The sequence below is a fragment of the Paramisgurnus dabryanus genome, chromosome 12, assembly GCF_030506205.2.
Source record: "Paramisgurnus dabryanus chromosome 12, PD_genome_1.1, whole genome shotgun sequence".
NCBI lineage: Eukaryota > Metazoa > Chordata > Actinopteri > Cypriniformes > Cobitidae > Paramisgurnus > Paramisgurnus dabryanus.
The window spans coordinates 1,619,964-1,636,847 of NC_133348.1; the positions used below are offsets into that span (position 1 = coordinate 1,619,964).

At 37.8% G+C, this 16,884-nt stretch overlaps 1 protein-coding gene and 1 long non-coding RNA gene across 4 annotated transcripts in view; one reads left to right on the forward strand and one right to left on the reverse strand.

The window, feature by feature from the left end:
• cnih3 (cornichon family AMPA receptor auxiliary protein 3) overlaps positions 1–16,884 on the forward strand; it is a 125,032-nt gene that overhangs the window by 53,503 nt on the left and 54,645 nt on the right. The window contains exon 6 of one of the 3 annotated variants that reach the window (XM_065268330.2): positions 3,222–4,656. The exons of 1 other annotated variant lie outside the window; for it this stretch is intronic. In XM_065268330.2, coding sequence (XP_065124402.1) covers positions 3,222–3,246 — 25 coding nt within the window. In that variant the 3' untranslated portion in view covers positions 3,247–4,656. Of the gene's footprint in view, positions 1–3,221; positions 4,657–16,884 lie in introns of those variants that run through there. One more of the 3 variants, XM_065268329.2, reaches the window with a different exon arrangement.
• Positions 5,517–10,642, reverse strand: LOC135749631 (uncharacterized). Its single transcript, XR_010532454.1, has 3 exons — positions 10,519–10,642; positions 6,458–6,492; positions 5,517–5,611 (listed from the first exon to the last, which is right to left on the reverse strand). It is a non-coding gene; the product is annotated as an uncharacterized lncRNA (long non-coding RNA).

Consider the following 16,884-nt stretch of genomic DNA (forward strand, 5'->3'; position numbering starts at 1 on the left):
AGTGCACCAGGCCATTCCCATCCAATTACAAGAGCTACATAGAGGCTTGCTGATTTTTTTCTAAACACCATTTAAACCTAATGACTCAAGAAGGCAGTGTGCAATTTTGATAGAAGCGAAACAAAAAGATTTAGGCAAATTTCTCTCTAGTTCTTATTATATGTTTATGAGCTTTACGCGATTGGCAAAGACATGAGGAAAGTTCTTAATGTTGAGCACAGCTTCAGATCTCCATTAAACCATTAGGATCATGTCTATAGGGTTCCCACGGGTCCTTGAAATCCTTGAAAGTTTGTGAATCTGGGAAAAAAATTCAAGGCACTGGGAAGTTTTTGAAAATATACATACATAGATACAGGTCATTGAAAGTGCTTGAATCCATTTTATGCAAGAAGGTTTCTGAAAAAAAAATCCATATTATTCCCTGTGTAGTATCGGATAAAAAAAATTCTAGACTTTTTAAGCACACGTGCTAAACTGTTCGCTTTAAATGCTTATATCTTCTGTAAGCGAATGTTCATTCATACCAAAATGCTTTTTTGCATTTGACATATGAAAACGTCTCAGGTTACGTATGTAAGGGAACGAGACGCTGCGTCTCCCTTGCCATACTTCCTGCGTCCATGTAATGTCGTCTTTAGCAATATTTCAGATAGCGATATACTTTCTGGCTCCCGCGTCACCCTGTCTTTGTCGTTAAGCCTCACCATTGGTTGAATTTGATTCACACATTCACACACCCTAACCCATGGAGGTGTCCCTAAAGTGTCACCGCAGTGACACAGCGCGAGTTCCCTCGAAAGGGAACTGTAAAAATGTATCTTAAAAGGTAACACAATGTTAGCTTGTTCTCACTTGAAATGTGTCCCCACATTTAGTCCTTGAATTCGAGGGTATTGGACCTGGAAAGTCCTTAAATTTAAAGTTAACTAAGGTGTGGGAACCCTGTAATCTAAAATGAAATACATTTTTCATGACCCCACTCACTAAATTATGCTTTTAAGGCACAGATAATCCAGTTCTTAATATTACAACACCAGCAATTTTCCATTTTAAACATCTCTATACCAGCCTTAAACTCAGTTCTTTCAAAAACATGCAATTTCATCAAATTTTTTTCTTGAAATATGAAATATACATGCATATGCGGTTTTGATGCTTGATACAACTTCAAGGAGCATTAATACATCTACTTTCAAAGATTAGGAATATAAAGAGATCCACACTGCTTCTGTTCTCCCCCCGACATGCTGAAGATAGTCACTTCAAGAACTACTCATACAGTTTTTATCAGGGCAACCCCTTATCATGTATTAATGTCTGTGGACCACATTCTGGCATAACATCCATAGCCCCAGTGTGAAATCAACACAGAAAATCAACATATATTATTAACATATGGCGTTCCATTATGAATAAATACAGTTCATATTATACAGGATCCGCCCCGGGGAATATCAAGCTGGTGAAGCTGTCCTTTTTCCTACAGTCAGTATCTATGAAGCCTGTATTTTCATACCTTCACCAGCTGAGAATGCTGTATGCTGCCGTTTCAGATGGATAATTCGGTGACAACACAGACGTTGTGTTTGTTGTTAGGTAGGAAGAAATTAACTAATTAAGCCGTTTCCTGACATAATGTTTAAACCCATGGGTATGAGCTCATCTCACAGGATAGACTGAAAGGTATAAGGGAATAAAGGGAATAGTTCGATTTTAACAAAACTCACCAGATGGAGGTTGGAAGTATGGTCAGAATGAAGTTTATTAGATTAGTGTATGAGATTCTTGAAACCACATACAGACATCTACATGGGGTGTTACTTATGCAAAATGTGTAATATTTAGCTGTGTGTCGAAGCTGATAGCCTCATGGGGAACACTCTCGACATATGGTGCAAGTTCGCCTCCGGCAACTTGAGTTTGATTCCGAGCTTGAGGTCATGTGCCGATCCCATTCTCCTCTCTCCACCCTGTACTTTCCTTAACTATACTTTCCTATCAATGTAAATGTATTAGAAGCCCATAAATAGGACTTTATTTACAAATATTGAGTGTGGCTTAGTAGGTATTTAGGTATACATCTGTGCAACATGCATGAATTATATCCCAAAATTCTGCAGCTTATTTTTTATGCAGTTTAACTTTTTGTAGTTAGATTTGTTTGAATTATAATTTAACTCTTTCACCGCCATTGACGAGATATCTCATCAATTAAGAGAAAACGCTTCCCCGCCAATGACGAGATTTTCCAATTTTCAGCAATACCGCTATTATCCACCAGGTGGCACCCTTCCGCAACTTTTTAAACCCGGAAGTATTGCCCTATGGCAAGCGGCTGCATGTCTGTGTCTGTTTTAAAGATCGCTCTGAATGGTGGATAATAGCGGTATTGCAGAAAAGCCGGAAAAACTCGTCATTGGCGGGGAAGCGTTTTCTCTTAAATGATGAGTGAAAGAGTTAACTTTGCATACGGCTGACTGCCAAGATCTTGAGTAAGTTGGTAGTGGTGGCTGCTATGAAAATCAGCAGTGGCAGCTCGTGACTGTTTGTTCGAGGGGCGCAAATTCAAAATATGTGTTCATGTGTGTTGCTTGTGTTTTCAAAATACGTGTTTGTTGCATCATGTGAACCATGTGCATCAGTGCATCACTTGTTTTGTCAAAATAAGTGCCTGCTACACACGCGTCAAAACAGTTTTTGATAAAAGAGACACTCAAGTTCACAAAATACACGCAAGACACTCCCTTAACACTAAACTCTGATTACGCATGAGATTATGTGAGTATCTGGCAAACGCGAGCATCTCTTTTATCATAAACCCTTTAGACGAATCTGCAGCAGGCACTTATTTTGACAAGACACATGATGCACATAGGATAACTCGACGTGCAGAACACACGTTTTGAAATTACAAACCACACACATACAGGCTACATACATGTTGTGACAAACTTCACATCGAGCGCCATCATAAAAATAAGTCACCGGCCACAACTGAAAATACTTCAAATCTTCAAAAATAAATTAGATTTGATTTTTATATTTATGCATTTAGCAGATGCTTGCATCCAAAGCGACTTACATTGCATTCAATCCACACATTTATTATCAGCATATGTTCCCTGGGTTAAGCTACAGGAACGTTTTTCTCTCATGTTTGTATTTTGTAGCATGTATTTATAGTAATATAAGTAACTCTCATTTGTCTTGTCTTCTAGTATGGTCTACTCCTTGGTTAGCTAATAACAGATCAAAAGAAGTGCAGAAGATATCCCCTGATTTTAAGACGCTGGTTGAAACAAGAGCAGCATTCTGGAGTTCTGGAGAGACATACAGCAGCGTCTGGACCTACAGAGCTGACTTGACCCCCATCTTCCAAGAGTATAAGAAGAACCCTGTGTTGTTTACAGTTCTCAATGCCCTAGATATGGACCTTGTGTGATAACGGTTTTAACAACCTCACGGTAACGTTTGCACAGATTGTCTCAGGCACAGCACAACACGTCCTTTACCACAAACCTGCCAACCTTTACACTCACTAAATGTAGCTTAAAATCAACACAAAAAATGTAAAAAATAAACTCCGCTAACTTGAACTGCGAATGTTACATTTATAGCAGTGACACAATAGGACGCCGACTTTAAATACAAGCTTTTGTGATATATTTTATGTGTATTTGTGCACTACTAATGTAAGCATTTTTAATATGAAAATATGTATTTGTTGCATTACTTGTGTACATAGAAATTCGTGTAATGCTTTTCTGTGTCGGTGTCAGTTGGTTGAAATGTTTTTGAAGTTTATATTAACAAATGCTGATATCGTGGCTTTAAAATAGAAAACAAGAGCCACTTTTCCAGAATTTTGCACAAAAGTTGTTATGAGTTTGCACAATAGATTTGGTTGTGGTGACGAAAAACATTTATATACCCAGATTAAGTCTTCCAATACATTATAGTATATCAATTAATAAAGAAAATATTTTAAATCCCATCTAAATTTTAGCTTAGTTTTGAAAACAAGGAAATAATGATGTTATGTCCTTGTAATGCAAAATAATGATGTTTGAATAAACATGCCCATTGTCTATATAACCATGTGCATATAAACACAAATCCCTCAAGACAATAACTGTATATGATGCTTTTGTTAAGCTCCATTTATAATGTAATGGCATCAGTAGACAAACTCTCATTTTCTTCACGGTTTAAGGGGATAATAATAGCAGTCCCTAGCAGAAACATACTCTGCTATTCTCATGTAGCCTGCCGTATTTTGTATGCCTTATGTAGTTAAATGATGACCAAACATTTTATATCTTATTGTGTACGTGTTCACCCATTCAAATGTCAGTTGAGAAATTTGTAAATGAAATAAAACAATGACTATTTTAAAATGTTTTTTGGTGGTTTCTTATGCATTCATTGAGCTGGTGATCAAGACGAGGGGAAGTGAAGGGGTTAATTATTACCCTGAAGAGTTTTATTTGCAATTACAACTGCTGGCTGTATGTTATCTTGCTTTGTATGTGGCTACGTGCCACAAAAGTAAATATATGGACATGAAATATTGATTTGATATATTTTATTAGATCATTTGTAAGAAAAGCAAAGCTTTATACCTCTGATGTCAAATGTGACGCTCCTTACCATGTTTGAAAGATTCGATCGCAATGCAATGCTAACAGGAGTTAACTTACAGGCCAAAGCGGGAGGAATTTTGATAATGTGGTCTTGTCTACATCACCGATCCCAGGAAGTAAACTGTTGCCTACAATCCGTGTGTTTGTTGTAGTCCAAAAAAGACTACACTTATACCAAAGGAAATGTAAAATCGATGGGTGCTCTTTAAAAAGATTAAGTTGAATAGGCTTAAGTTATTAAGTAACTTTATTTTTATAATTTCTAGCAACTTCTGACTAGTCAAATAAGTTGAAATGACTTCAATTGAAATGAATTCAAGCTGTTTAAACAAGGATTTTTACAGTGTAGTTATGCATATTTATGTAACATTTCTTGAAAGTATTAAATTGCATCTGTCAAGATAAGGCTGTATTATTAGTTCAAGACGTTTTTTATCTGGGAATAACAAAACTTGGCATGTCACCACTGGCCAATCAGAATCAAGCATTCTAGAGCGCCATATTATCGCATTAACCCACAATGTCCATCAATCATCATCAAATCATGATACTTATGTGGTTATTTCACTCAATTACCCACAAAGCATTTCTCACATCAACTAATAACCCTGGAAAGCTCAAAACACCCACCTCGAACTGGGAACGGCCTCACGTCTTCTCATTGGCTCCGGTTTGAAAGTCAGTTATTAGCTGTTTTCCGGCACCAGGCCCTGTGTTGCAGTGACTAACAGATCGGTGACAAGCTGTCCTTCTGCTCCACCTGCTAACCCTCCAAATTGGATAAGAAACCTTTAAAATCACTGCCAAATGCACTGTAATTACAGTTTGTAAAGGATGGCAGCTTTCTTTGCCAATAATCTTAACACTTGCCACTTATAGTCGTGAAATGAACGTCAGATGTCTGCAGGTCCTGACACCTTGAAAGCTTTCTGCCACGTTTCCAAGTCTGTGACACAGCAGATACTCTAGGTGATAATAACATGTAACCACGTCTGTGAATTCCAGGCTAAAGTCTCATAATCTAATTATGAAATAAAGAGCATCAAAGTTTGATTTTAATAATTGATTTCAATGTTTGACAGGGCATTAGTCAGTATTAAATATATTAAGCAAAGTCATTAGAGTACAATAAAGTGTTTACAAAAAAAACAATAATTTCTCTGAAGTAGCTCCGTTTGCTTATAAGAGGTCCATGTTAGTGGCTGCTCGTGACTGTTCTTCTGAGGGGCGCAAATTCAAAATATGTGTTCAGAGTGTCATGTGTGTTGCTCGTGTTTTTAAAAAATTAGTTTGTTGAGTCATGTGAACCATGTGCATCACGTGTTTTGTTAAAACAAGTGATAAAAGAGACGCTCACATTCACAAAATACACGCAAGACACTCCCTTAACAGTAAACTCTGATTACACATGAGATTATGAGAGTATCTGGCAAACGCGAGCGTCTCTTTAATCATAAACCCTTTAGAGGCATCTGAAGCAGGCACTTATTTTGACAAGACACGTGATGCACATAAGTTCACTCGACACGTGACAAACCACACACATGACAGGCTACATACATGTTTTGACGAACTTCACATCGTGCACCCTCAAAAAAAAGAAGTCACCGGCCGCCACTGGTCCATGTTTTCCTCAGAAAATATCTGTGCCCTCAAGCAAAAGCTTTACACATTATAAGGTTTGACATGTGTGGTTGTCTTCCCTCCTATACTGCTGGATGGGCAACCTGTCAGCTTTCTGGGTTTTTCAAATGTCCAGCCTGTCAGCACAGATTACCCAGGAAGACAGCTGAGTATGGATTTCACCTTACCTCTCTGCCCTTGGATGGCTTTTTCACCTTGCTTCCTGGAGAGACAAACAAACATGCATATTGGTGTAGCCTAGCCTTTACAAAGATAAATCAATATGCTAAAAAACATGGTAACTACAATGTACTATAATAAAACATATTTCATAAGGGAGGCATATTAGGCTTATTATTTTTCAAAACTTTGTACAAACACAATTCATATTCCAGGCAAAGCATAAAAACTAATATTTCCCCTGGAGAAACCCAGTCATCTAAGAGCTGTGTTGTTTTTTAATCTGGCAATTGTTCACAAAGACTTTGTCCATGATTTACAATAATAATTCTACAGGTAACAGTGGCGGCCGGTGACTTCTTTTTTCGAGGGTGCTTGATGCGAAGTTCGTCACAACATGTATGTAGCCCGTCATGTGTTGGTTCCTTTTTTCAAAATATTCTGTGTTCTGTGCATTGAGCGATCCTATGTGCATCACGTGTCTTGTCAAAATAAGTGCCTGATGCAGATGCGTCTAAAGGGTTTATGATAAAAGAGACGCTCGCGTTTGCCAGATACTCGCATAATCTCATGCGTAATCAGAGTTTACCATTAAGGGAGTTTTGACACGTGTGCAGCAGACACTTATTTTGACAAGACACGTGATGCACATGGTTTACATAATCCAACAAACACATATTTTGAAAACACAAGCAACACACATGACACTCCAAACACTTATTTTGAATTAGCGCCCCTCGGATGAGCAGTCACGAGCCGCCACTTACAGGTAATCATTCTTAACTTGGATTTAGCTGGACAGTGTTTAGATTAATCCAGGACTAGGCCTAAGTTATATCAGGACATTTAAGGAAGTTTTCCACAAACAAACCTTACAAAAACAACGTGATCTCACAAAGTTCCGTGGGATAGTCACAGAATTTTTTGCTCATTTTTCCGTGGCATTCTCACGGATCTCTGCATTTTCCCGTGGTCCTGCTAGCTACGGACTGTCTTTATCCGTGGCATTCTCACAGATTGGTTACTCAACTGCTTTTTCCTATTTTCAAACCATTTTCACTTCGGTTTAGGGTTAGATTTGGTGTTTGCGTTAGTATGTCACTTTAACTATTGGTTTATACTATTTTTTCTGATTTATTCTTTTATATTTTCTAAACTTTAAACAATTGTCACCTGCCGTTGGAGTTAGAGTGAGGGTTTGGGTAAGGATGTCAGATGTCATTTCATGTAAATCTAACCCTAAACCGAAGCGAAAATGGTAATAGGACAAAACATTTTGGTAACCAATCCGTGAGAATGCCACGTAGCAGGGCCACGGAAAAATGCGGAGAAGCGTGAGAATGCTACGGAAACAGTCACTTTCGCTCGCCCCCCCGGAACTCGCCAAGCTTCCATTAAAATCAATAAGATTGCATCGCTCTGCTATGCTAGTCGCTGGTAGTCTGAATGCAGCTTTAAAAGTATGTAGTCCAAGAAAAGAGATTTACATTGGAGATGATAACTCATGTCATCGTTTACTTTGGGATTTGTACCTTTTGCATTAATGTACTAATACACACTTACACACCAAAGGAAATGTAAAATCATGAATCTGACAATAGGTGCCCCTTAAAAGTACTTTTTTTGCGAAAATGAAGATCGTTTTGCTAGATAAGACCCTTATGCCTCGTTTGAAGCGCTTATAAACTCCACTGAAACTGTAAATCATTGAGTTACAGTAAACTCCACTATATGTAGAACAATCCTGTTTTTCCTCAAAAAACTTACATTTCTTCTTGACTGAACAAAGAAAGACATAAACATCGTGGATGACATGGTGGTGAGTACATTATAAGGATTTTTGTCTGAAAGTAGAGTATTCCTTTAAAGACAGCTGAGCAGCCTTGGAAAGGAATGCAAGAAAAAAAAGCTGATCCAAGCAAAACAGAGCAAACTCAGATGATCTCAGTTAGATAACACCACAGATGCCTGTATGTGATGCTTAAATTGGTCCACTGGGTGAAGTAAAAAAATGCATGCTGAGAGTCCTGAGCAGACATCAGAGGATCTTCCCACTGCTCCTGGTGTCTGAAATCAGTTTCAAACGCAGCAGTGGGGATTTAAAAATGCGATAACAACACCATCAGGTGAAAATCGCAGTGTTAGTCTCTCTATTGTTTGCAAGGAAGATTTTTGTCCTTCCACAAGTTTCAAAAAAGATGCCAAACCTGAAATCTCAACAATTCAACCATAGTTCAGTATAACTACACTTCCCACAATACCACAATTAAATGTATAGACCTTGTTTGGCTCTGAAACCCTCGTATAGATACTGTAGTCTCAGTTTATGCAGTATACTGTAATCTGCTTATGGGTTAAATTTTTACCCACTTTAAGTGGGTCTTTTCACAGGTGCCTGCAGGTGCATTTGTGGGTTAAGAAATGAGGAAATCTTCAATCAGACTTTATAGAATGCATGTGGGCATATGAGGTTTTTCAGATACTAAAGCAAAGCATTTGGGACTGACTCGTAAAATGTCCACAATACAAGTCAAAACACATTAAAGGCGAAGTGCACGATTTTTGAGAAAAGCTTGGAAAAGGGAGCTGGATGCGTATGTGTGGGGCGGGTCTATCAAAAGAAGGTCCAGATTCTAATGGGCTAGGGGGCGTGTTTGTTTAGGTGATTTTAAATGCCAACATTGGCTTTCAGAGCTCGTGCACCCCGCCTTTAACGCCGGATTTCCACCAACTGCGGAGCGGCTGCAGATCGGCTCAGCTTGCTTACGGCTACGCACTCCGCCGGCCGCCAATACCCACCAATTCCGTATTTGTTGCAGAGCGGCTGCATGCTGAAGTGACGAGGACCCATGAGGTCTCGCAAATTCACATGATGATCGCGCAATATCTAGTTCTGTCTCCACCATTATGACGTTAAATTATGACGTATTTACAAACCAGCCCAGATCACAACACGAGATCTCGCAAATTCAGGTATGATCACGCGATAAAGTCATGGCTCTGCCCTGCGGAGATAGAAGCTCTGCTTATTTGTGCCGGAGGGCTGTGGATGGCCGGAGCTGTGACGGATTCGGAACGCAGTCAGTGGAAATACACACATTGACTTGAATGGAAACCGATTGACTCCGCCGCGGTTCCACAGCGGATCCGCAGCCTTTCCGCAGTCGGTGGAAATTGGGGGTGAGTCATTATTAAAACTATGTTAAATATCAGTTAAAGATAATCATATAAGATAGCCTTTGTCCATTGATGCTTTAGCAGTTAGTTTTATCCCAAAATATTTTTTCATATCAGTAACCCCTCAGAAAAAGGTACAAAAGTTGTCACTGGTACAGTAGCTTTTATGAAGGTTGTAATATGTACCATTTTGCTATAGATATACCTTTGAGGTAGTATGCACCTTAGGTAAGTACATAAGTGTACTTTTGGGAAAGGTGCCGCCCTATTGTGCCTCAGTGTACCTTTTTTCTAAGAGTGTATGTGTGCTACCTTAGGATCAAACTCATTACTGTTGCCTTGCTAATGCACTTCTCTGCCGATTGAGCTACTTATTATTAGGGTCAAGTAAGGCATTTTCTCCAAAATAGAGGCTGTGTAAAGTTTCAAGTTTATTAAAATGTAAATACTGTGCAAAACAAAACTTTTGGATTCTGCTTCAGTGTATTTTTTCTCAGATCTAATTATATTTTTATCAGAAATGGAAATTGTTTACATACTCCCAATGGATACATCTATTGCCTTACACAGCATTTTCTTATAATATACATTAATTTACAGAAACTTTTTATTTCATTTTTATAATTTCAGGTAGTACCTGTAAATATCCTAGATAGTTAGTTTCTTCTTGTATGGGGACAACCAACTGTTCATGAAAAGTGGCACAACTTACTCAACTCTCTGTCAATATCAATGACATACTATTCCAATTAATCCGACACGAGAAGCAAAATGATAAAACGTTTGCGCGTGCCCTTTGATTCCAGCTCAACGCTTTTCTCATCTATTAATAACAATTAGTGATGTTAACGGACACAAATTGCCCTCTAATAAGCATCCATCTCCAGCTTACCGCTCTGGATCCTGTGTGGTTACGCTTCAGTGAATCTATCGGCGAATGCTACGGATTCAAGGATCTCCGTGAGTCTGTTAATTACGGTCGATTTGTTCCATCTTAACCTTCAGCCTCGTCCTTTGACTGCCTCAGATGTACCATCTGTATCTGCACAGCATGTGGAAGATTGAGGGAGAAGACAGGAATGTTGTAATCTGTCATTATTTACTTATCCTCATGTGAGATTTATTTTTAAGCAGGCATGAGCTGGAAATCTGTTCTTCTGAATGTTTATGGGGTATCTAGGGATACGTATTGAATTGGCGCGATGGCGCATGCGCATAGCGTGGAGAGTACTGACGAACGCTCTGACAATAAACTATACGCAAAAGTGATGTTTCCCATCGTGTATGCCTGCATAATTCCAACCCTTCGAAGTATTATCTTCATTTATCCTTTCCCCTCTTATATCTGTCTAAACCATGCTGGTGTTTTTTTTCCACAAAATACCACATTTAAAGAATAACTGTAGCTCTTGCTTTACAAAATAAGGAAATGGCTCAATTGTACTCTGTACTGTTCAATGTTTGTGTTATTATAGCATTTTGAACCCATACAATGGCTTTAGCTTATTGCTAGTATTGTGTCTATCATACGTGTTAATATAACTAATGGGTGATTCTCACGAAATTAGACTTATGAGGTGTCATGAAACATTTTGATTAAAAAAGTAAATGCATAGTAAGAGTATCAAAAGAAGAAGCATACAGTTACAAACATCTCTTCACATACTATTTTGCATAGCCTATGATTTTGACATCAAACAAACCAATTTTCTTGTTTTTTCCACATTTAAGGGAAAATTTTCATTACCGCAACGTGTCCATGACTGGATTTGGGTTCTTTGACATGGAAATATTTAGAATAAAAATTAAAAGCTTCAGTGCATGTTATACTATAAACATTTACAGTAAAGAAACATGTGGTATTTGGTGATCATTGGTAAATGTAGAGACAATAATAAGGAATATAAATGTGTCCAAGACCAATTTTCTCATCCTCCGCAACAATTTTCAATCATTGTTTAAGCCCTCGAGGAACTATCATTTAAAAAAAAAATGTGTTGGGACATAATTGACTGTGACACTCAAGATGGCTACCAGGTAAGCAGTTCTTATTTTTTCTCTCCAGATAAAAGTTGAAATTTTGTTTGTCATAGTACCTAGACAACTTTTTAGTTCTCATTACCGCAACATGAGTTTGTAAATGCATAAATTGAATGTAATATCATGTTGCGGTAATGATAATCTAAAAAATGTAAATAATTCTATAGCAAATATTTTTTAAATCCTCTAAAAATAATGGTTATAGTAAGTTCAGACCTTAATCTTATATGAGCAAAAAAAAATGCCTTCAAGGGCTTTTTAAAAAATCTGATGCTGGACACCTTTTAAGTCTGGATTTCGTGAGAATCACCCTGTGTTTATGCTTGTGTATAGTAACTGAACAGTTAGTATTATTGAATTGTGGACACAAATGCAGGTTGGACACAATATGTCAGAAAAAAATTGTGGAAAATATATCCCAGCTGTCACTGGGGCGGTACCTTTGCTTTGCACCTAAAGAAGGTACATATTGGTATTAAATGAACATGTACCTACCTAATGGTACATAACCTTTTCTCAATGACATAGTAAAATGTATACTTCATAAATCATATTTTTAACTTAAGACTAATTGGATTTACTGTCATACTGTAGTTTTGTTTTGATGGACTGTTAGTTGTCCCAGTTGTATAACCCAAGGATGACTCGGGGTATGTATGTGTGTGTTGTGTTTTGGTTTTTGCCTATGTATCTGCCAGTCTGATATCTTGGCTGTCATGCTGTTGGAATGCACCTGCTCACACCTGTCCATGGATTATAAATGCTCTTTGTGCCTTCTGTCATGCTATAAACAACCACATGAAATCAAGAAATAGCAGAGAAACAGGCTGGTGTATTTACAGCAGAAAAAGCTGCAGGTTTTCCACAACGCTATCTTTTCTCTCTTCTCTTTTGAATAACAGTAACATGATGAAGAGGCAGTGCGTCACTTATCACACAGCAGTATGTCACATTATGTTATCACTCTTATCATTCAAAGATCTTTCAAATTTTACTCATCTGACAGTTGCGCATGCAGGTAATTACTTTATGTTTGAGGGAAGACTGTAGTGTAGTGTAACTGTACTGTACAATGAGATTGATTGAAAATGAAGAATACATTCAATTTAAACATTTTGAAGGTTTAAAATATGCAATAAGGTACTTGAGGCTGTGTTTTATTGTGGAATAAGCCACGAATCAAGGGCAATGTTAGGCATGACGTGAAGCCGTGACTAATTCATAATACAGCAGTGGTTCCCAACCTTTTTCATTTCGAGGCACCCTAGTTGCCCACAACAACATTTGAAGGCCCCCCACTCACTCAATTTTTCCAAATAATATTTACTAGAGCTTGGAATGACTTGACAGATGTGTGTTTGCTACTAAAATGGCCAATATTTTATGCTTGTTTTGTCCATTTTTAAATAAGTCATCTTGAGGCACCTTTTAAATCTGAGGCCCCCTTGTGGGCCCCGGCCCCCTGGTTGGGAAACATTGTAATACAGCACTAGCCTCACGTACCTTATTGCTTTATGAAACAGTTACAACACAATACAAATAATAAAGCAAAAAATATTTATCAAACAATTTTATGAAGTAAAATCACTTAAAGCTTTTCTCCCTCACTGACTGAAAGCAACAGAATGTATCACATATGTTTTGGTTGCTAAGTGTGGTTGCTAAGGGTGTTGCGCAGTGATACACAGACTCATTTTGTGCAAAGGTCACAGCCATGTTTTATCGTAAATAAAACACAGCTGTTGACCAATCAGAATCAAGGACTGGAAGGAACAATTTTATAGCGATGCTGAGATAAAATGCATCATCAAGTTATGCAAATTTCCCATTTCAGGTGAATCTTAAAGGATTACTCCATTTTCATAAAATAAACTCCCAATAATTTACTCACCCCCATGTCATCCAAGTTGTTTATGCCTTTGTTTGTTTAGTCAAAATGAAATTAAGTTTTTTGAAGAAAAAAAAATCAGGATTTTTCACAATTTAATATACTTTATTGGACCCCAATAGTTTACAGTTTCAATGCAGTTTAAAATTGCAGTTTAAAATTGCAGTTTCAACGCAGCTTCAAAGGACTTTAAATGATCCTAAACGAGGCATAAGGGTCTTATCTAGCAAAACCATAGTAATTTTTGACAAGAAAAATACAAAATAAGCACTTAGAAACCACAACTTTAAAGTGCACTAGCCGTGTGAAGCGCCAGCACGACCTTACATTTTTGCTTAAAGCAGAAGTCCACCCTAAAACAACATTATGCCTCAACACTATATTTCATCACATATATGTAGTTGATTGTGCTGCCATCAAATGTACTAACTCCATATAAAAAATGAAAGCTTTTAACTACTACAGTAACGGTGATTTGACGTGTCGTCAAATCACCGGAAGAAAAATGCACAACTACATAATTCTGAACGTTCTAAATGGGGGCGGGTCTTGAGGCGAGATGATTGACAGTAGATGATAACGTTTTTGATTGACAGCTGCACAGGAGCTAACGTTAGCTTGCTTTGCTCGTGTTCATAACAACAACAACATGATAATAACTTCCTACGTAGTATGTTTACAGTAGTTACACAAAACAAGCAACAACAAAGCCAATAGCCAAATGATGTTTTAGATATTTTTAGAATTTTACATTACCTGAGTCCGCGGAAAAACTGGGCTGAAAACAGTACTCAAAATCTTCCTGACGAAAGTGCTGGCTGCATATTCAAATTTTCGCGTAGTGGTGGGTCAGCTGAGGGTCGCGTTGATGTAAACAATAAAAACTCCCGGTGGCCTGAATTTGTTGTCCTTACATCCATATACTGCACAGGTTCTTGTCATCTTTTATCGGGGGCTTTGGAGATTTCCCCTTCAGAGACTGTTAAAGCGGAGTTACTCTTTGGATGGGTTCGTCTGCCGGCTAACTTCAAGTTGACTTGAGTTGATTTTAGAGCAAGTTGAGCGGTAAAAGAAGTTAGGCTTGTTCAACTGTATGTGGCGTTGCAAGAATCGACAGCCAGATGACGTCAAAGTACCGCGAATCATACGGAGGAGTTTGCTTTTAAATCGCTCTCGCGGAACCTTGACGTCATCCGGCTGTCGGTTCATGCGGCGCACATGTAGTCAAACAAACCTGAAGACTGAATCGAACAGCGGTTAGTGGGTGGGGCTAATGACTCAGTTTCGCGCAGTGCATTCTGGTTAATTGAGTCCGTTAAAGACCGTTACGAAAATTCAGCTTCAAAACACTATCAATCTAATAATCGAAATCATGCAAATTTCTTTTTTTTTTCTCATGGAAAATGCAAAATGGACATAAATTACCCATGATAACAGGCTAAAATGTCTAGATTGGACTTCCCCTTTAAGCACATCGAAACGTCATGTGTCACATATGTGAAATGGACCTTTTTCGGACAATTTTATACAATAATCCGGCACGAAGACATTAAATAGTTTCAATTCCACAAACAGCAATGATGGAACGGTCCTCTTTTTCCACACTTGTAAACACTGGGGCGGTAGTTTCGCATACGTCATGCATGACCTTTTGACATGCTTACACAATGCGCAAGGTCGCGCTGGCGCATCCCACGGCTAGTGCAAGACAAGAAGTTGTGGTTTAAAAGTAATTTTTTGTCTGAGCCGATGGTGTAGTGGGCAGCACTCCAGCATGTGGTGCTTTGCACTTTCGGTGGCCCGAGTTTGTCGAGCAGAACCAAATCATTTTACAGCTGATCGCTGTCAAAAAGTTCAGCAACAATGTCCTAATAATGACAGCAGCAATGACAGAAAAAAATCTGTTTTTATAATAAATCTTTGAAAATCATTGAATCTTTGATTTTAAATGTTATTATAACCTAAAGATGCTATGTGAAAGTTTGTAACAGAAAATAGTGCTTTTCATCTTGTCACTTTCTTTGTATAGAAAACACATTTTACCCAAATTAGTCAAAAATGGATTTATTGCATATTGACACCAAACTCCTCATATATATTTGTCTTAATATTCATAATATTTCTTTCCTTTATTGATTGTTTGTGAGAGAATATGCATATTCGTTACCACACCCGCATGTTTTTTTTCCCTAAACGTTTTTTTTTTTTTGTTTATTAATAGTTTTCTTAATAAATAGATAGTTTTCTTAAAAAATAAATTGGTTTATTGTTTGAACCATTTGTTGTTTGCCTCTTTTATGTTGCGGTATATGAGCCAGCCGTAACAATTACCACTATAGTCAATCTTTCGGATGTGGAAGCGTGGCAATGGTGATTTTTCTGGTTTACAGTATTCATAAGAGGTGATATCCAGGCCCAAACATTGAAATCCCCCGGTCCGTGTGAATCTCTGTCAGCTTGCCCAGAACTGAGGGCTGAAGGCGGCCAGCAGAGGGTAACAGACATAGAGCTGGCAAGCAAACATAATCTCCTCATGCACTGATGCCCATTCAAATTGTGCATGCCCTTCTCTACCAGCATCTATTCAAGAGCATTAACCTCAGTCTTCAATTTGTGTTGTTATACAGTATTGCTTGTCAAAACCAAATTATTGGTTCTATATTCTTTTATTCTATTAAAATTTATTTATATTGCTTGCAAAATACTACAATACAGAAAAAAAATATTTTTAACCCTTAGCATTCCTTTAAATGCTAAAAATGCCTATAAAAGACCCTAATTGTACCTGCTGTGTTATTGGTATCTTAAAAGGGTTTACATCATTCGAATCACAAGGATCTCATCTTACCAAAGATATGTGACATCTTTAGCTTTTTGATTTTAATTTTCTGTCAAATAATGCAGGTATGTGAAAATAATGTTTTTAACCATAAACCACGCAAACACATTGTATCATACCATATACCCAGCAAAACATTGTTTTTTTAGCAAAGAAATAGGTGCAATTTCAGACAAATTCAGTTTGGACCATTGGTTACCAATTCCTCATACACAGCAGGTGTATTAATTATGGCATCTTTAATTTAACCGGGCACAGTTTAGGTAATTTCAGTTTTTAACGTGACTCAATAAGTTGGTGAATATGTGTATTTTACCTGTATTTTGTGTTAAATCTGTGCCTTCATAACCACATAGACAGACTGCCTTGGGGATGATGTACTCATAAACAAATCTAACAACAAATTGTCTGCAGCCCCAAGGAGCTCTTAAAATAGGTGTAAGCATGTTTGATCTCCAGTTTGTCCACAACAAACCTTAGCACAGATGAGC